The sequence below is a fragment of the Drosophila innubila genome (assembly GCF_004354385.1).
Source record: "Drosophila innubila isolate TH190305 chromosome 3R unlocalized genomic scaffold, UK_Dinn_1.0 2_E_3R, whole genome shotgun sequence".
Classification (NCBI taxonomy): domain Eukaryota; kingdom Metazoa; phylum Arthropoda; class Insecta; order Diptera; family Drosophilidae; genus Drosophila; species Drosophila innubila.
The window spans coordinates 14084916-14104870 of NW_022995380.1; the positions used below are offsets into that span (position 1 = coordinate 14084916).

The 19955-nt window shown below is 38.5% G+C and overlaps 4 protein-coding genes across 5 annotated transcripts in view; 3 read left to right on the top strand and 1 right to left on the bottom strand.

The window, feature by feature from the left end:
- LOC117792910 (heparan-sulfate 6-O-sulfotransferase 1) overlaps positions 1-19955 on the top strand; it is an 86784-nt gene that overhangs the window by 64995 nt on the left and 1834 nt on the right. For both annotated transcript variants that reach the window (XM_034633230.1, XM_034633229.1), the window contains exons 3-5: positions 11915-12259; positions 12710-13258; positions 13352-13536. In XM_034633230.1, coding sequence (XP_034489121.1) covers positions 11915-12259; positions 12710-13258; positions 13352-13536 — 1079 coding nt within the window. The remainder of the gene's footprint in view (positions 1-11914; positions 12260-12709; positions 13259-13351; positions 13537-19955) is intronic.
- Positions 1047-1533, bottom strand: LOC117792913. The gene is made up of 2 exons (XM_034633232.1): positions 1390-1533; positions 1047-1307 (listed from the first exon to the last, which is right to left on the bottom strand). Exons 1-2 carry the CDS (start codon positions 1455-1457, stop codon positions 1115-1117), a joined length of 261 nt encoding a protein of 86 aa, XP_034489123.1. The 5' UTR covers positions 1458-1533; the 3' UTR covers positions 1047-1114.
- Positions 7945-8425, top strand: LOC117792912. Its single transcript, XM_034633231.1, has 2 exons — positions 7945-8073; positions 8151-8425. Exons 1-2 carry the CDS (start codon positions 7989-7991, stop codon positions 8369-8371), a joined length of 306 nt encoding a protein of 101 aa, XP_034489122.1. The 5' UTR covers positions 7945-7988; the 3' UTR covers positions 8372-8425.
- LOC117792909 (myosin-11) lies at positions 16106-19342 on the top strand. The gene is made up of 2 exons (XM_034633228.1): positions 16106-18335; positions 18426-19342. Exons 1-2 carry the CDS (start codon positions 16527-16529, stop codon positions 19020-19022), a joined length of 2406 nt encoding a protein of 801 aa, XP_034489119.1. The 5' UTR covers positions 16106-16526; the 3' UTR covers positions 19023-19342.

Consider the following 19955-nt stretch of genomic DNA (forward strand, 5'->3'; position numbering starts at 1 on the left):
TCTTTAATATTACTGTGTTTTTTGTAATGTTCATTGTGACTTTTGTGCATTTGCTTTTATGGCAACTGAGAGAATTTAGGGTATATGACAGCAGTTGCCGGAAACTTGGCTCTTGTTTTGCTATATAAAACGAATATGAAAAATAACAAGTCTGACAACAAATTGACTCTTTTCACGCACTTTATTTTGTAGCTGTCTGTTTCTGCCAGTTTTTGTTACACATTTCAGAGGAACTTGTTTTGTTGTTCCTTCCATCTTGGTTGCCCGTCAGTGTTGTTCCCCCTTTGCCAAAAACTTAATGCCAAAAATAACAATAACAATAAGTGAGTCATCAGAATGTCACTGTATATCCATATCTTAGAGTAACCAATCAAAAGTTTTACTGCCGAGAGTAAACTCTTCAGTTGCTTTTGTTGGTCTTCGTTTATAAATTATTTCATATTTCATATTTCATTTCCCTTTGCGAGCAGAACTGTGCCACAATGTAAGCAATGAAAGAAATGTGTTGGGGCACAATCAAATGTATGTCTGCCCCGCAGCGTACAAGAAAATACCCGCGTTTTTGTCCAAAGTAAACTTAGTAATACAAACTGCAACTTAAATTTCTACTTCAGTTGGCCAAACAAAAACCAAGAGAAACTCTAAATTATAGCTGGCAAAATGATAAATGCTTCTAGTCTGCAAAATGCTGTGTCAAAACTGCCCATATCCTCTGTACTTTTCACTGCATTTGGATATAAAATATAAGAGTATTGGATATTCTATAATTGTATCTTTTGAATTTCCTAGTCAAGTTGTTTTTTTAGAAATAAATTTATCAGCTCACATGATTTTTAACAAATTGTCAAATGACATGTGCAAGCACGTTTTAGAACTAAATGTGTAATTGCAATAATTTCACATTGTTTTCCTTGAAGATAATAATATTTATTGCTTTTGTCTTACCTACGTCGTCTTACTTACCTATTGTTAATGTTGATAAGCGTGGGGGAAATTGTTACGAGCTCTTAACTTTAGTATTGTTTATAACTTTTAATATATTTTTCTTTTTTTAGGTAATTTTTTATGTGCAACAGTAAAGCTCAATAAGTTTAAACCAACAACTCAGTGAGTACTATGGTATTTTCTCTCCCGTGGCACAGAAGAACCAGTCATCTTCAGGCTTGTGACAAACCCCACCAGGCCTTCTCTCCATATAGGCATCCTTAATGGTGTCATTGAGTTTATTAGGTCTGCCTTCTGGTAAAAAGAACCACAGGTCATATGTCGGATTGTAGGCCAGCTGTACCACTCCATCAGATGGTGTTCTATAAAGCAAATGAACCCAATTCGTTTTAATTTCTGGAAAATTCCAATTAGAAATGCTTTGAATATACAAATTCAACTCACTTTTGAATCAATGTTGAAACTGTTGTTACTAGAACCAAAAGGCCAAATATGATAAGTGTGCGAGCCATGTTCGTTGTTTACTGTTTACCTCACTCGTCGCAACTGCCAATTTATTCAGCTGCTGGCCGGCTATATAAGGCCAGTAGGAGGCCGAAAGTCGCATTAAATATATGTGTACATTTTTGTTTGTTTTTGTTTTCACAAGTTTACTTTATGTTAAATAGCTAAAAAGCGAATAAGTATTTTGCGGTATGACGAATATCATATAGGCTAGCAAATAAGTTTCATAATCTAATATTAAATTAATTAAAGTTTAATAAATTGTACAAATTTTCAATATGCTGTTAAAGATGTAATACGCACAAGCCAACAAGTGTTATTACTGAGTTAATTAACCCTTCGATTCATACACACATATTTACCACCGACAGAGTGTCTAGACGCCTTTGTCCTTTTTGTGGTTGTTGGCTGTTATCGTCCTGCGGTTTTTGGCCAGCACTTGACCAACTTGTATTTATGCACATATTTTTCGAGTGCGAATTTTGCCTTTTATTTCCCAACAAGTATTCTCAATTATGGGCAACAACGAGTTACGTGTAAACATACTTGATATTTGTAGCACAGGCAATGGCGTCGACTGTTATCAATATTTACAACTGGTTATTACCGCTATTTATTGATTGAATTTTGTAACTAAAACCATAACCGTAACCGTAACCGAAGTAAAACTTTATCTCTATAGCGAAACCGAAAAATAATAATTATATCATTAAGGCATTTACCTAATAGTGTATTAAATGTTCGACTTGCAAAGAATGCACGTACTTTGTTGATATTGCTTATCAGATTTGTAACGTTGTGTAAATAATGTTCATCAGGTGTGTTCCAGAAATTTGTACAGACTTTGACGACAATTTGAAAATCGGCTACCATTAACTTATTAAAAACTTAACCAAAACTGTAATTTATTGTTACATTCTATACAATAAATAAAAGCATATAAAAAATTGTCATCAAAATAAAGCGTTAGATGCTTTGTTTTTGGCTGAATGTTTTTTTCAGAATTGTTGTATGTTGTCTTCAATAAAAGACGTTAGAAATTAAACTAATTTCAGTATTAAAAAAATTGGAGTTGATGTAAAGTTAATGTTTTAAATGCGAATGTATTTATTTATTTCAATTCTTTTCTATGTGGAGTGTATACGTAATATGTTAAGTAGAAAGCTTTGAGCGACCCTTTTGGGGCCATAAAAAAAGAGAAAATTTATTGAATAAACACTTGGAATAAACACATTATGAACACAGAGAGAAGCCATACTCTAGTAGTTGAGTAAATAAATAAACACAAAAGGGAGTAAGTCAAACAAAGGCCATACGAGTCTATGTGTGTGTGTGAAACAATTTTTAGCAGACCGTCAGCTACAACAAAGACATTTGTGTGCAACTTTTCTGAATTTTTGTGTGCTATTTTGGCTCTACATAAATATGCATGCGTGTGTGTATGTGTGTTTGTTTTGCCCATGCCACGCCCACTTGACATTATGCTAGCACACATTTTAACAATCTATGTATGTATTTCTTTCTCTTTGCTTTCATTTGTCATGATTTGTTGCGGCCTTGCATGCGATAGCATAATAAGCCAAGCGAACACATTGACACAAAGTCTGCACCTCCCACCGAGGGAAGCGGCAGTCAGCACTCATGCGGCTCGTTGCACGACTTGCCGCACGACTCGTCTCCATTGTTGTGTCATATTGTTGCACATGTAAAACAGCAGCAACAACAAGAAAGGCTGTGGACTGAGTACGTGTCTGGCATGCATCTAAAACTTGTGTGTGTGTGTGTGTGTGTGTGTGTGTGTGTGATTTGAATGCAAGAATCTTGTTTATGGCAACAACAAATATGCATACAGTGTTTCAGGATTTAATTAAATTATAATTGGACACTTTGTGCATGTGGCAATGACCATAGTCAGCCGGACAAACTGCAGTTTTCGGTTTCAATTTGTATCAAATCTCAATTAAGTTACCTCTAAATGGCCAGTTATGGTAGCCCGTGTCGGCAATAAACAAATATTTTTGGCTAAAGCTGAAGCTTATAGTGGAAGCCACAAAAGTCTACGTATACGTAATGCGTTTAACGACTTGTCTAGGCTGTTGTCCTCGAAAACCTAAGAAAACAAATCCCCACGGGCATCAACAACAACAATTGGAGATTCTGCTGCCCAAAAGATTAGCTGGCATTTGATTAAAGTGCGAACATTTACAATAAAAACGAGTCGAGGACAATGGGACCCATGAAATCAAATCAAATCAGCAAAGAAAAAAAATGTAAGCAGAAAGATAAATAAACTACGGCAAACAAAGGCATTGCTAAATCCAGGCCTTTTGCCGTTTGTCGCACAAGTTGAGTTGGTTTTTGCTCCATTTCAATCAGCATTTTTCAGAAGAAGCTAAAAAAAAAACATAAAAGAATACATCAAGGAAATGACATTGTAGAAAAACATTTGACCATTTTTCCTGGCCATGTCACACAAAATTGAATTGTGTCCCCAAATGAGCAAAAAATCTAAATTAAAGTCCAACAGTTTTTATTCCATTCTTAAAACAACAACGTTAACAACCTGCTCACAAAATGTATACCTAAAATTTACTAAGCTCAAATTGTGAATGATATTTTGAAAGAAATATTTACACACATGTGCGTGCAATTTTTCGGAGAGTATTTATTTAATTGGCTTCAACTACACTAATAACCTTTAATCAAAAGGTGTTTCTTTTTACAGGGTATTTCAGTTCTAATACTTTCGGCAAATATATTTGTGCTTGCCTTAAATGACGTTTAAAGTTCTTAAAAGAACCCTTGTCATTGTAATTTATGACAGATGGGTAAGACAAATTCTTTGCGTGAATTTTTATATATGAACTGAGTAACTTACTGGAAATTTTAGTGGATTACCTTACAATGATTTACTATACTCAAGTTACCAAACAACATTTTATGCATGCAAAAAAAAATATGAGGAAAATGAATTATTGTATCAACTTTTTGAAAAGAAATCGCATTTCATTTAAATTTACGTGCCAACTTGTGTGTAATAAAAGAAAATATGAAACTGGCGCAAGAAAAAAATAAAAAGTAAGGTCCAAAAAGTCCACTTAACAACAAAATTGTTTGCATAAGCTGGCGTTGAATTAAAACCGTAAGGCCGTTGCTTATTAAGGCTTAAAGCCGAAGCGAGACAAGCTGCGTAACCGCTGACTCTATATGCATACTTATACAAACTTATTTGTGTGAACGAAGAACTCGTACTTTACACATTTTTATGTCCCTAACAAAGAACCACCCCAAAGGACAACGGTCGCCAATTATATCAAGCACACACACCCCCACCAACATTTGCTTGGCCAGGTTTACGAGTATGAGAAAAGAAATTTCTTTCTGTTTCAGAAAGAGCAATTAAAATGCTTTTCGACAGCGAGAAGGATGCGCCTTAAATTATGCTACACTTACTTAAATACGATCTCAAGGAATACAAAAAATAGCAAATGTTGAACCATTGATTTGCTTTATCATCGTTTTCAAGCCATTTCACTTCATTTACTTCTTGGAAACTTACTGCAAAACCGAAACAATGCCAAATGACGGAGCAATAAGTGATAAATATAAGAGTTCACGAGTTAGCCTTGGCCATCATCATCAACATCGTCGTCATTATCACAACCTTCAGTATCAGCTGTGCTTCATTGTGTTTGATTTGGTTGTGTTGGGCCTCTGTTATCGCTTGTTAACACTTCATAGGAAATGCGGCTTGGTCCCAGCTTCATCATTGCAATGACCTTTATATAACTGTGCGACTCCTTTTAGCCTCTTTTTGCACCCAGAGATCCTTGAGGCCAATACGCTTAGTTAGCTGTTAGCCTAGCCACAAAGCACACACCCTACATCATCCCGCTTTTGCGTGCGAAATGTCAAAATATATTTTAGTTGAATTTATGGTCATTGACCAAAAGCGCCGGACAGTCAACCAACCAGGACTATCCACAGCTATTCAGCTCTCTTTTGTGCCAGGCAAGGGCCTTTATATGTGTCCATGGATGGATGTGCGTGTGTATGTATGTGTGTTATCCGTTGTGTCTTTACTTATTTTGGGGATTTACACCACGCTTATCACACATATCCCATACATCTCATACACATACACTATGAGTGAAGTCGTGAGCTTTGGCCAACGACTAAACTTAAAATATTATGCTACATTTCATTAAAGCACACACACACACACAGACAGAATTTCCAGAGCGGGTGAAACGAGTTTGCCTTGAATGTTTCACAGCCACTTAAAATAGATTAGCTTTCAACGCTGTTCTTTAAAAAATAATAAATTACTTGCCATAATTTCAAGTTTGCCTTTTTGTTGCGATGCTTGCCAGTCCAGCTTTTGGGTCTGCAAATAATAGAAAATCCATCTGAAACATAAGCAACTGTCAATGATTTAATGCCTAAAATCACAACCATTCCCACATACAATTTGATAAATGAAACGAGAAACACTTTCACAGCACTCACATACATTCATATAAAACACACATCGAATACAAAATGAATACATCAATCTGAACTGGTCTCTACTGGCAAATTGATGGTAGGTAGCACATGATCTAAAATGCTTACAACTATCATAACTTCTCATTGAAAACTAGAGGTTAATTTAATTTATTGTTTATACAACATTACAGAAAGGTTCTTTTACATATGCATAGTCATCACACCTTAAGTTGATTCACTTAAATGAGAATCGAGCTCAAAAAGCTTAACTGAAAACGAATATTATCATTTACATATTTATATATTTTCCATTCTCACATTTCAGTGCTTTTGTAAATTTTCAACTCTGTTTATATAAATATTTTAGACTAAGCGAAAGCATTTTCTACTCTCTTTGGATACATATTTCAGCATGAAAACAATCAAGCACTGCAGTATTCTAATAACAGACTATAAAATAGTGAGCTCAGCTAGCTTATACCCTGTTATATATGCAGACAAACAATACAAAAACGAAATTATTTCTTGATTAATTTTGCGTGTATTTGTACTCCACTCTCAAAGCTATTTCAATGTAAATTATGCTAAATTTTGACTATATTCTTCCGAAAATTTTTAAACAAACTCAATGTTTTTTTTATATAGACACATTTCCATTTAACCAACAGGCCAAAAGTATGCTACAAAATATTTAAAGGCTGCATGCTGATTTAATTGCGTGACTGTGGGATTTCAACAGTGAGCGCCAAAAATATTCACAATGCCGTGTAATAATAGCATTGGCATGCTGAAATATAATAAGCGGCAAGTTTATGCACAAAATTTACACAATTTTCGTTGTAAATTTCAAAAACCAGGCTCGCTCTTCCCTCGTCCCATCTCCGTTCGAGGCATTTGTGTGTTTTTGTGCATTTCCTGCATTTGTTTAAATGATAATAAAATGCAGCACTGTAATGTAATTTATCACTCGTCGCATTGTGCAGCCTTTTATGCATCTATGTATGTATTCTGTGTTGTTTAATTTTTTATATTTCCGGTTTTCATGCCGACCACATTGGGGATTGGAATCTTATGCGATTGTTCGCCATGGGCCATGGCTTATTGCTTACCTGTATGTGTGTTTGTGTGTGGATATTTGTATGTACATATGTGTGCTCTACGAATGTCATTTGAATAGTCCTTTTGCCAGGCCATTTTGTGTTTTGGATTGTGCTCCTATATGGATTGAGTGTGCTTTCAAGTTGCCCATTGGATTGTTAGCCACAAAAATGGTCAATGACACCATCAAAGCGATTGCTCTTGGCTTTCATAACTGACTGACAACGGTTTTTAATGCAAACAAATATGAAACCAACAGTATTTGAAATCCATCAACAACGGCACTTGGTAGATCGACATACATAGCTTTTACAGTTATCATTGAACGTTGAATGCTTTATTGACATGAATGTAAAAAATTGTGAAAAATACAAGCATGTTCTACAAAATTTAAAAAACCCAAAAGCAATTGAGTGTGTTCCTAAGATCGACTTTGGTTGCTTAAAAATTACAAATCATACGTCGAGAAATCGTATATCATTTAAAATAAAACTTAATTAATTTTTTTTATTTTGTATAATAAGATATAATATGCATACATACTGTAAAAATAAAGTAATAATGCATAAATTTTTTGATTTTGTTGACATTTTAAATAAACTTAATGCAGACGCTTTTTATTAAAACTCGTTCATTTGTTACTAAATTGAGCACACCTGATAAAGATGTCTTTCGGTTCAGCTTCAACAATTTTATAGCTTGTTTCTAATGCATTATTTGTTAGTCTTCATCTTGTGCTGTATGTAAACAATTTATTATATACTAATGTTTAACTCCCAAGGCATATTAAACTACATATTAATTATTTCTGATTAAATTGAGTGTCTCACAAACTTAGCTAATTGCCATAGCATACACAATTTGAATTGCTTAAAGAGCGTAAAGCCAACTGGTCAACTGAGTTGCCGTTGTTGCCATGCTCCAGGCAGGTAGTTGGTTTGCGTTGTTGTGCCATGTTGTTTGCATTTGCATCGCGTCGAGCTCTAAAATTGCTCAGCTGCTTGTTGGCATCCGTCCTTGCGGCGCCACCTGGACAACGTACGTAACAGAGCAAGAGCGGACTTAGCCAGTGAGTTTTACGTTAATTGCTTCATATCCTTACACCTCACTTACAGCCTGTGGCGATAATGAGGAGCTCACCTGTCTAGGCTGCCATGAGCCAAGCTGCAAGGTGCCCTATTACTATGATGCTGCATGCCCCTATTACAGCATTTGCAAGTTGGGTTGTGGTTGCAAATCTGGCTATGTCCGTTATGATCAATCCCTCCAATGTGTATCGGCTTACCAGTGCGAATTTAAAAGCAAAAATAAACGATTTCATGGAGCTAAGATTTAAAAAGTAAGCGTGAAATATATTAATTTAAAGTTGAGCTGTCGACTGCAGTCTGAATCAAACAGTTTCAACTTTTTGGCCATTTCCCATTTGCTGTCGGCCCAAACGGATAATTTTAACTCTGACGAACTTAAGTTTAAGACTCGTAAGCTGTTCAATCAACAAATATCAAATTAAGTCTTTCTTTTAACAGTTTGTTAATCTGGTACGATCGAAAGCTTTGCGACGTGTGCTAAAATAATATTAATTAATTGTTAAATTTTATGAATCAAATAAGCAATAAACGAAATTGTAAATACAGTCTGTTAACTGACACAGCTTCTAGGTTCTTCAATCTACATTTTACATTTTTACGACTATGTGGTACCCTATTTTCACAGTTTCCATTTGCTGTTCTATTTCTCTTGGCATTTTTATGGCTGCCGACATCAAATTGTATCTTGAGATTCACAAAAAACTTTTATTGTTTACTTTTTAGAGTGCTTGAAATTTACGAGCCTTTACCACTGCATGTATATGTGGGTGTGTGGGTGTGTGGGTGTGTGGGTGTGTGTGTGTGTGTGTGTGCGATATGTGCACTGACACAGTTTAAGCTGTGTGTGTGTGTGTCTGTCTGTGTGCTGGCTCATAAAGCATACAAATCTTAAATCTCAGTGGCCCACTCGTAAATATTAATTTACTTGCTGAAACTTGCGGCTTTTGTGGCTTATTCTAGTTGACTTTTGGTTGCCAGCCATTTTGCGGTTTCTACTCGTAGATACAAGAATTATGACTGTCATAAGCGTGAACAGGATGGTTTATGTCAATTCGCTTCTACCTGTTCTGACACATTGCTCATATTTATGGCTTTGCTACCAGCCATTAACTTAGATTGCCTGCAAATTATGCACTTAAATTGATTGTCAACGTCAAAACGTAATTTTTACATGAACATGAACAATGTCATGCTTTTGCATGAAATAGCGATGTTAATATTAAAGAAAAATAATACTAGAGCTCAGAAATATTTTTATCAAATAAATCCCTATACAATTTCCTATATAAATGTCCCACATAATTTCCTTTCTGTAAAAACTGTTTTATATAAATACATGCTCACAAGTATGCAACATTTATAATTCAAAACTAAAGTAATTTTGCAAAGGAATCATTTCATGGAATTTGAAAGAAATTACAGTGTTTTTAAAATGTCAGAAATTAAATTTCTTGAACACATTTTCAGAGCCACAGCCTGTCTATCAAATTCAAGAATTTAAAATAAAAGCAAAGTAACCGTAGTAAGCTTAAGGAACACCTGCCTGATCGAGGGTGAAATTTTTTTTCATTTGGTGAATTAAGTTTCGAAATGGGAAAAACAATAATTTTTTAAAATAAAGCCCAAATGAATTTATTCTATAAAATAAAAAGTGGAATCCGGAACAACCTGTATATTTAATATCACGGGTGAGCTTTAATACACTTTCAGGACAATAAACAGACCGAATCATGGTGCGACACAAAACACTTATCATTGCGTGTGTTAGTGAACGTGTATGTTCTAAACATTGAACAACAATCAAAAATGCTCACTCATTTAATAAACTCAGAAAATGGCATTGTATGATGTGAATGTGTGTCTATGGGAATTTTCGGGAGCGCGAACATCCGACAAATTTGCCCACTAAATGATTACTATTATTATATTATTACGAACCACTGCCACCATTACCTACAACGTGGTTTGGATGCTTGTGCATTTGTTGTTATTACATTTTTTTTGGTGTGAGGGTTGGTGGCTGCGTAGGTTTTGGTCAGTGGTTATAGCGCTGGTCATAGTCATGTAATTCTTTTTATGTCTGCTATAAAAAGCAATTAAATCGCCAGCACAGTGCTTGTTGTAACACACACACACACACACACACATGCCGGATTGTTATTATTTTGGTATTGTTGTTGTTGATGATATGAAGGCCATTTTAGTGACGTTGGCCAAAATGGCAGCGCGGAAATAAAATTAAATTACCCATTAGTGGTAGATTTTCCTCTCATTTTAGGCAAATTGCATTTTATGCGTTTATACGCTTTTCGCATAAATTTATTATTATCAAATTTTTTTTATTTTCATGCTTTGCACACTTGATAAATTAAACAAGCTTTAATGCAAAGCTACTCTCAATTGCAGTAAAATCCAAAAGCCTGTTATGATTCCCCGTAAATTTGTGGCCATTTTTCTAGCCGGTGTTGTCTGATAATCGAAACAGATTCTTGTTGCCGTTGTTCTTCAATTTGTGATTGTTGTTGTTGTGTAATAAATTTAAAAGTTTTCTTTTGTTTAAGCGGTCGACCTTCACCTCTACCACATACTTTTTCAAATGGCTACAATGGTTTATCGCTCAGTTTACTTGGCTTATAGCTTAACCATTTAAAGATGAAAGTTTTACAAAACAATTTTATACGCATTCATGTGCACATTTCGAGTTCGCATAGAACTTTAAGATAAAGCCTATCGGCCTTACAATCCCATAATGTTCTTAATTTCTTATAAGCCGCCCAACAACTGCCAATTGTTTAATGAGCTTCTCCGTTGCCCCATTACGGTTGTTATTGTTACTTGTTCTGCTGTTCCAGCAGTCGTGATACTTGTTGTACTTCTTGTACTCTCAGCTTTAGGCCATAAGCAGCGGAAATGGTTAGATAAGAGAATTTCGACAAAGTTGCTCATTTTAATCGAGAAACTTTTCTTCATTTTGATTGCATATAAGAAGTTGAATACATGAAACTGAGAGCCTTGTTTGATCTACACTCGGACTTCTGACTTTCTGTTCACATCAACAACAACAACATTTGCAGTTAGTTCATCAAGAAACTTGGCCGAATACGCTTGTTAATTTTAATTGATGTTCTAATAGATACAGAATATTTGTGTTAAATAGTAAGCAATTAATTTTCTGAAACTATTTTAAGTGAATAATTCCAATTAGATCTCATTTCTATCCATTAAATAATTCTAGTTAGAATTTCCATGGAAATGTCAATCAATTTCAACCCTCAGTGTTGATTGGCTTTTTCAATTTTCTGCATTCGCCTGAGAGTATGCAACAAAAGTGATGTCAATTCCTTGTCAATTTTTTACGATATTATTAAAAACATATGATAAAAAGGCCAATAATTATGGAATACACCTGAAGTGCATGGGTAACAACTGTCGAGCGAATTTAATAAATAAATGTGCATTTTTCACTGAGTAAATAAAACTGAAAAGATGCCCACATCCTGTTGGCAATTTACACAGAGTATTCAGTGCTGATATGCCTGAAGATTTTACAGCCGAAGGGACTGGAATCAAAAAATATTCATTTAATCCTGTTGTTCATTTAATTAATGTTAAAAACAAATAAACACCCACACACACACACTATGATTGGGCGGCTTCATGTAATATTTGCTGGAGGTAATAAATTGAATTTTAAGCCCCATGACAGCAATGAAAATGAGTAATGCAATTGTATGAAACATTTTGCAGACACATTTTAATGTTTGCTCTTTTGCTCTTTACTCGAACCGCAGGTATGTGCTCTCTCCAAGCGCGCCGTAATACTCCAATCCTCGGACATGTTGGCCTACAATGAACTCCAGCCTGTGGCTTTACATCAGGCTGGCAGTAACAACAACAACAACAACAACTACAACAACAACAACTACAACAACAATGTGGGTGGCAGCACGGCAATTGCATCAAAAGCATCAGCACCACAGAACATAATAGCCAATGCCGGACTGAGCTATGAGGATGTGTTGAATGATGATTTTCAGTTCGACATGGATGGACATGATGTGATGGTATTTCTGCACATACAAAAGACGGGCGGTACCTCCTTTGGACGGCACCTGGTGCGCGATTTAGACCTCAAGGTGAGTTCCAAAGACCCTTTGTCATTTTCAGCCATGTTCTACAAACCTCCAACAACACAAAAGCAAGTCAAACACAATAGTCGATGTTCCTGAAACAATGCCACGAATCCTTTTAAATGTCTAAACAATTGTTGAAAGATTTGATAAAATTTAAAATTTTCTTAATTAAATTTCTTAATATATTTATGGTATTTAAATGGTAGAAAATTTAATTCAATTCATTTAATGAAATAGATTTAAACTGAGTTTAATTTTTGCACAAAATAAGCTAGAAATTAATAATTTGGTAAAAATTTAAAAAAATATTTGGGAACTTCCTTAGGTGACTCTCTGATGTTTCAGAAATATTTTGTTCGGTTATTCCTTAAAGCAATTGCGACCATAAACTTTACAGATTTGTGGAGCACATCTGTTGTAGAGATTCAAATTTCAAATGATGCTTTTTTTTAGCGTCCATGCGAGTGTCAGCGTCAACGGAAACGTTGCTACTGCTTCCGTCCACACCGCAATGAGAACTGGCTCTTCTCCAGATACTCAACAGGCTGGAAGTGTGGCCTGCACGCCGACTGGACTGAGCTGACCAGCTGTGTGGACGTCGAGCTGGACAAGAACGAGGGTGAGACGGCGAAGCGTCGTTACTTTTACATTTCGCTGCTACGCGAGCCGATCTCACGCTACATGTCCGAGTATCGGCACGTGCGACGCGGCGCCACCTGGAAGGGATCCAGGCATTGGTGCTTGGGTCGCCAGGCCAGTGCTAGTGAGCTGCCACCTTGCTATAAGGGCAAGGATTGGCTGGACGTGGATCTCGATCAGTTTGCTGGCTGCGAGTCAAATCTGGCCGCCAATAGGCAAACACGCATGTTGGCCGATCTCGCCCTGGTCGGCTGTTATAACAAGTCATCGATGCCGGCTCATGAACGTGATCGCGTCATGCTGGCCAGCGCCAAGCGCAATCTGGCCGCCATGGCCTACTTTGGACTGACGGAATATCAAAAGGTAATATTTCAAAAATCATTATTTTATAATATTTGTAATGAAAGTTACCTTAAGAACTTACGCTAACCTAGCAATATTGTACTTGCTTTGCAGATGTCCCAATACATATTTGAAGAGACCTTCAACCTGCGCTTTGCCATACCCTTCGAGCAGCACAATGCAACCATTTCAGCAGCTGCTGTCCAGAATCTGCGTCCCGATCAACGACGTCGCATCGAGAAACTCAATAGCCTGGACATTGAGCTCTATGCATTTGCCAAGAATTTGTTGTTTCAACGGTAAGTACTCCAAAGTAAACTGGCACCTAATTAGTTACTTAAACAATGGGCATCATTAGGTGGTCAATTCAACTATTATTTATGATGTTATTTACAAAGTAAGTAAAAGGGAATATTCAGGTTCTAGTGTAGCTGGAGTAAAGTACATGATGGCCAACTACTTGGAAAGAGAACTCGAGTTATATTTGCTAATTCCATTGAAGGAAAGAGCACCATACTCCATTTGCTATTTGGGATGGGTACTTAATTGCATTTGTCTTAAGGAATGAGAACTATGCCTCCAAACTTCATCATTCCCTTTTTTTTTTTTAATGTCGCTTGCAATTAAAATTCAATTATATAAATCAATCAATTATATTCGGAATGAATCAATGAAATTAAGAGCATGTAGAAAGGAATGCTGCAAAAGCATATTTATTTCCATATATTATCTGTTTACAATTCTTGTCAATGTACCTTTATCTATTTATCTATTATTAATACGAAGATAATTGGTTTATGAGCATTCACAATGATAGCTGATAGTTTTGCACAACGAGGTGTTAACCCAAACAGTTTCTAGTTTCTTGTACGTTACAACACGTTTATCCGGATTGGGAAACCTGATCCTTATGGCCGTTTTATATGCACGTATCTTGCGCAGAGCGTCTGCAACTAAGGTCGATGACTCATTGTCAGTCCTTTACTGCTTTTGTTTCCCTTTAAGGGTAAGATAACCCTTACAAGGGACTTTCCTTTGTCAGCGATCGCTTTGTATTGACATTGCTAGGTTAAAGGCTACAGTTGCCATACACACACACAAGCACTCTTAATTTAATGGATCCCATAGATGTAACTTCCATTAGTTGGCGTTATATTTGGCTCATTGAAATGAAATTAACTTGGGTTATGCTTCGTCAGGCATGGGAAATTATCGGTAGTCTTCATATGTCAAAGCCAGTTGGTCTATAAGGCTGACAGGCCATAGTTTGAAGACTTTCTCAAAGAAGGCATGTCATAGCACTAAAGAAAGAAACTTATGGTGATATATAAATATTAAGTTATTAAACAACATAGAACAGTTTAATAATTAATTATTTTGAGCTATTATTTCAAATATCACTCTTTTAAATGTTAAACTATAATAGATCAACTATGAAGTATTTTAGATTAAATATATTGGACTTTTAAAATAACTACTTTAATATTATAATTATAATTATATATAATGATTATAAAATTTCATATTTAACGCTAAATAATAGAGCAAAATAGTTAAATCTAAGGGTAAATAATAAAGTATCATAACTACTACTATGAGTAAGAGCAAACAGTTTTTCTTAGTCGTATACATTGCTTACTTCCTTATAAACCAAATTGTCTATATAGTCGATAAAACCACTCAATGACCTTCGGAGTCAGCTCAGCAGTTGTACAACATAAATGTCCACACATAAGAAACCATCTGGCTGAAATTACTTTGCACAGCGGGAAAAGTGAAGTAAACAATCTTACTATTTACTTTGTCGTGCCAATCTGTCTATTGCATTCTTATCACATCAGGTAGGCCATAAACTATTTGTATGTATAAATATCTGCGTGTACTTAGGTACTCTTATACCTAAGTCCATTGCCTGTACTCTTCCAGAATTTTCCATAATGTCACAACAACTCAGCTGCAACTTTGCTGCAGGGCATGAAGAGATTATATTGATATGGGTTATTTAATAAAAATAAGAATTGATATCGAAAACGCTTTGTGATCGCAATTCAATTTATAGCTGAGGCAAATCATTTTCCATGCAATTCAATTTAATTTGAGGCGCAGGCGTAACGTTGCCCCTTTCCAGCATTTTCACGTATTTCACATTTTCCTTTAATTATGCGGGTCGAGTGCAACTTAATGCTGGTTGCCAGCTGTTCAAAATAGAAAGGGGGGGCTAACGGTTATTTCAACGATGGAGTTTCTGCTCTAGCTACTCGGTACTCACAAATATGTGTGATTGTGTCTAGGCAGCTGTGTGACACATACATACACACACAGACATACAGAGAGAGCTCCTTAGAGAAACTAAGGGATTCCGATGTCGTCTTGACAATTGCAACATTTGCGCGCGCCAAAAGTAAATTTCTATAGTTCACGAAGATAAAGATAAGGAAGCAAATGTGTGTGTTTGTGTGTGTGTGTGTGTGTACAGTGTGGCACGAACCACCACCAAACCGCGGGACAAGACATACAGCACAGCAGTGTTGTTATAATTTCAATACCTGAAGTAGCTAGTTTTGTCAAAACAAAAAAGTAGCTAGAAATAGCTAAAAAAAAAAAAAGTTGCTGACGTGCTGCAAGAAAATCGTATATTTTAAAAGTATTGACCTAAGCTAATATAATTCCATTATAATAATATTAAGATTATAATAAAAGAATGACACGTTAGGTATTATTATTTTTCTATCTAATAGAATTTCTTCGAATTTTCTAGCTTTCTCAATTACCAGAAATACAGCTAAAAATTGCAACACTGCTTCGCAGAGTTACCCTCCTTTTGCCTTTTTCCTTTGCCTTTACCTTTTCACCGTCCATCGAATTCGAGGGTTGTTTTGTTTTTGTTATTTTTTTTCTGGTTTCTCGAGACGATCTCGTTGCGGTGTCTGCATTTGCGCAGTCGCAACTTGCAACGCTTCAGTTAGGTTTTGACAACAGAACGCGTAGGATCAGAGCTACAGCTACAGCTATAGGGGCAGGCGGGTTACGGGATACAAAAATAAAAAATAAAAAACAATTATTACTATAATAATAATAACAGCAACGGACCAAATACAGTACAGCTCAAATTAAACGGACATTTGTTAAACATTTTATTCAAAAATTTACATTTTTTAAAAAAAATCGTTACAAGTTGTGTTTTACATTGTTTTATTGAGTTTTTGTTATTGACCATAGAACAAACACGTTAAACTATAATTAAGAAAAGTGTTAACAAATTGAAAAGCAAACAAATACCAAATTCGACATGTCGTTCTCCAAGGCCAAATTGAAGCGTTTCAATGATGTGGATGTGGTGTGTGGTTCACCAGCCGGCTCCGTTTCCGTCTCCAATTCGAACAGCTCGGCGGGCTCCGCGGGCAGTGCCACGCCCACAGCAGCGACTGTTGCTGCTGCTACAGTAGTGCCGCCTCCAGAGCGTAAGGAGCAGATTGAGAAGTTCTTTAAGGATGCCGTGCGCTTTGCTTCCAGCTCAAAGGAGGCCAAAGAGTTCGCCATACCCAAGGAGGATAAAAAGTCCAAGGGATTGCGTCTCTTTCGCACTCCATCGTTGCCGCAACGCTTGCGTTTCCGTCCAGCCTCTAGCCATACGGCGGAGAGTGCTGTCGGCACGGGCACAGGAAGTGGCGCCTCCACGGCTGCGTCAACGCCGCTGCACTCGGCTGCCACGACGCCGGTAAAGGAGTCCAAGTCGGTGAATCGTTTGAAGGGCAAGGAGGCACTGCAGCAGGAGATTCGCAACAAGAACGAGCTAATCGAGAGCTATCTCAGCCAGCTGGATGTGGTGCGTCGTCATGTCGATCAGCTGAAGGAGACCGAGCTGAAGATGCGTGAGGAGCATGAGCAGACAACGTCCAAAATGGATCAGCTGGTGCAGGCGCTCAGTGCCGAGAATCTGGGACACAAGGAGCGCAACGAGCAGTTGACTTTGGAGCAGACAGAGCTCCTGGAACGCTATGCCAATCTCGAGCAGCAGCTGCAACAACAACGTGAGCAGCACGAACAGCAAGTGGAGCAACTTCTGGCCGAGAACGAGGCCTACAAGCTGGCCAATGAGCAACTGCAGCAGGTGTGTGAACAGCAGCAATCTGCCCAGGATCAGTTGAAGGAGCAGCTCACTGGGCTACAGGCAGAGGTGGCCCAGGCACGCGACACTTGCAGCGCCGAGCAACAGAAGACGACACAGCACATGGAACTGATCGAGGACTTGCAGTCAAAGAATGCCACACTGCTGGCGGATGTGCTGGTGCTGAAGCAACAGATCGAACAGGATGCCCTCTCCTATGGTCAGGAGGCAAAGGTCAGTCAGACGGAGCTCGAGTGTCTGCGCGTGGAGCGCAACACGCTGAAGAATGATCTGGCCAACAAGTGTACGCTGATTCGCTCGCTGCAGGACGAGCTGCTGGACAAGAGCTGTGAGATCGATGCCCACTGCGACACCATACGCCAGCTGTGCCAGGAGAAGGCCAAGCAGGCGGAGCAGCAGCAGGCGGTGGCCAAGGTCCAACAGCAGGTCGAGAGTGATCTGGAGAGCGCTGTGGAGCGCGAGAAGTGCTACTGGCGTGCCGAGCTGGACAAGCGCCAGAAGCTGGCCGAGAACGAGCTCATCAAGATCGAGCTGGAGAAACAGGATGTCATGGTGCTGCTGGAGACCACCAATGATATGCTGCGTCAGCGGGACGAGAAGCTGCAAAAGTGCGAGGAGCAGCTGCGCAATGGCATCGACTATTACATCCAGTTGAGCGACACATTGCAGCAGCAGCTGGTGCAGCTGAAGCAGGACATGGCCAAGACCATTACCGAGAAGTACAACTATCAGCTGACCCTGAACAACACACGCTCCACGGTCAACATACTGATGGAGCGCCTGAAGAAGTCCGATGCCGATGTGGAGCAGTTCAAGGCGGAGTTGGAGTCGGTGCAGCTGGCCAAGGGTGCACTGGAGCAGAGCTATTTGACCCTACAAGCGGATGCGGAGCAGCTGCGTCAACAGCTCAACGAATCCCAGAAGGCACTTGAGGCATTGCGCAGCTCCTCACAGACACTGCAGAGTGAGGTATCGTTGAAAGAGTCCATGCTGCATGAGCTGCTTGCCAGCGAGTCGGATACGCTGGCCAAATTCAATAAGATTGCTAACTCGTTCCAGGATCGCATCGATGGCGATGCTCAGTTGGCCCATTACAGCGACCTGTACAGCGATCTGAAGCGCAAGGACGAGACACGGGAACTCTACATGGCGGACATGAAGAAGGCGCTCGACGAGTTTGCCACCGTGCTGCAGTTCGCCCAACTCGAGCTGGACAACAAGGAGCAGCTGCTGCTCAAGGTGCGCGAGGAGTGCGAACAGCTCAAGCTGGAGAACATCGCATTGAAATCAAAGCAACAACCCACAGTGGCAATGCTAACGCCCAGCAAACTGAACAAACCGAATACCACAGATCTGGAGAAGATTGAGGATCTGTTGATCGATTCCGAGCTGCGTGCCGAATGCGACAAGATCACATCGTGGCTGCTCAACTCATCGGAGAAGTGTGTGCGTCAGGATAACAACAGCGAGCTGAGCGACATTCTCGCCTGCAAATCGCCAAAAACTCGCACTCCCCGCACCCCACACAGTCCACGCACACCGCGCACTCCCAAATCCGCGAGCAGCACACCCAAGAAATCGCTGCTCTTTGCCAGCGGCAAGGAGAATGTGCCAAGTCCGCCACAGAAGCAGGTGCTCAAGGCGCGAAACATGTAGGAGGCGAAACGAGACAAAAAAAAAAAAACAACAGAGAAACAAACAACTCTCGCAAACTACAAAATGATAACTTTAGGCTACATTTTCAACAACTCTCGTATATAATAAATTATAAGAAATACATATATTTTAGTTAAGGCACGTAATATGATGAAATACATGATGTACATTGTTGCATACGACAATTAGACAAAACTCGTTTTGATTTCTATTTTCCCAGAGCAGTCAAGTTGTTTCAACCCTTAACCCCCCAAATGGAAGGTAACATTCGACGCTGATTGAACACGACACACGTGCGTCTTTTGCCTGAGACGCATTCAATGAGAACTTTTTTTTCATTTGCTACTTAACCGACTTCCTTGTCACTTCCTCAGGCGTAACGGAGCGGAAAGGGCGGGCCGGGGAAGGAAGGCAGATGTGCAGCTGCGCATGCGCTTCTTAAGGGTGGACTACAGTCCATCATCAGCCAACAAACTTGGGCCGTTAAAAGTGTTTCCATTCACAGACTTGAGCGGGGTTTTTCCTTGAGTTAAGTCTGTTGTAAAATCTGCTGCCTGTCGCCCCCTTGGTTTGTCTCTGGGTTATTCTTATTATTTTTCACTGCTTTCGTTCAGGTTCTACGTTCGTTACGAACAATCGCTGCTTATGACCTTTGACATATTGCGCGTAACAATGGTCCGGGTAAGGTACAAAATTGTATTCTTGGTCTCTCTTCTAATTGCACAGCTGCAACAAGCGCAGCTGCAACAACAATTGAATTACGATTTGTACAGCGTACATGTCTTCGGATTTACTTACTTACTTACCATCGATCGCAGAAGTGGGATGGTAGCTTTTTAGAAATACCAAAGGTTGCAGGGTGGAAGGAAAGACATTTGAGCAGCCTAGACTTCCTTTCGACGAAGCCTATTACAAATAAAGTACAGTACAGAC

Bases quoted from the DNA above. Each gene is read 5' to 3' on its own strand.
- LOC117792912 (XM_034633231.1), top strand. From the start codon at position 7,989: ATGTTGTTTGCATTTGCATCGCGTCGAGCTCTAAAATTGCTCAGCTGC. The intron at 8,074-8,150 runs GTACGTAACAGA...CCTCACTTACAG, and splicing joins TGCGGCGCCACCTGGACAAC to CCTGTGGCGATAATGAGGAG.
- LOC117792913 (XM_034633232.1), bottom strand. From the start codon at position 1,457: ATGGCTCGCACACTTATCATATTTGGCCTTTTGGTTCTAGTAACAACA. The intron at 1,308-1,389 runs GTGAGTTGAATT...TTTGCTTTATAG, and splicing joins GTTTCAACATTGATTCAAAA to AACACCATCTGATGGAGTGG.
- LOC117792909 (XM_034633228.1), top strand. From the start codon at position 16,527: ATGTCGTTCTCCAAGGCCAAATTGAAGCGTTTCAATGATGTGGATGTG. The intron at 18,336-18,425 runs GTATCGTTGAAA...AACTCGTTCCAG, and splicing joins CACAGACACTGCAGAGTGAG to GATCGCATCGATGGCGATGC.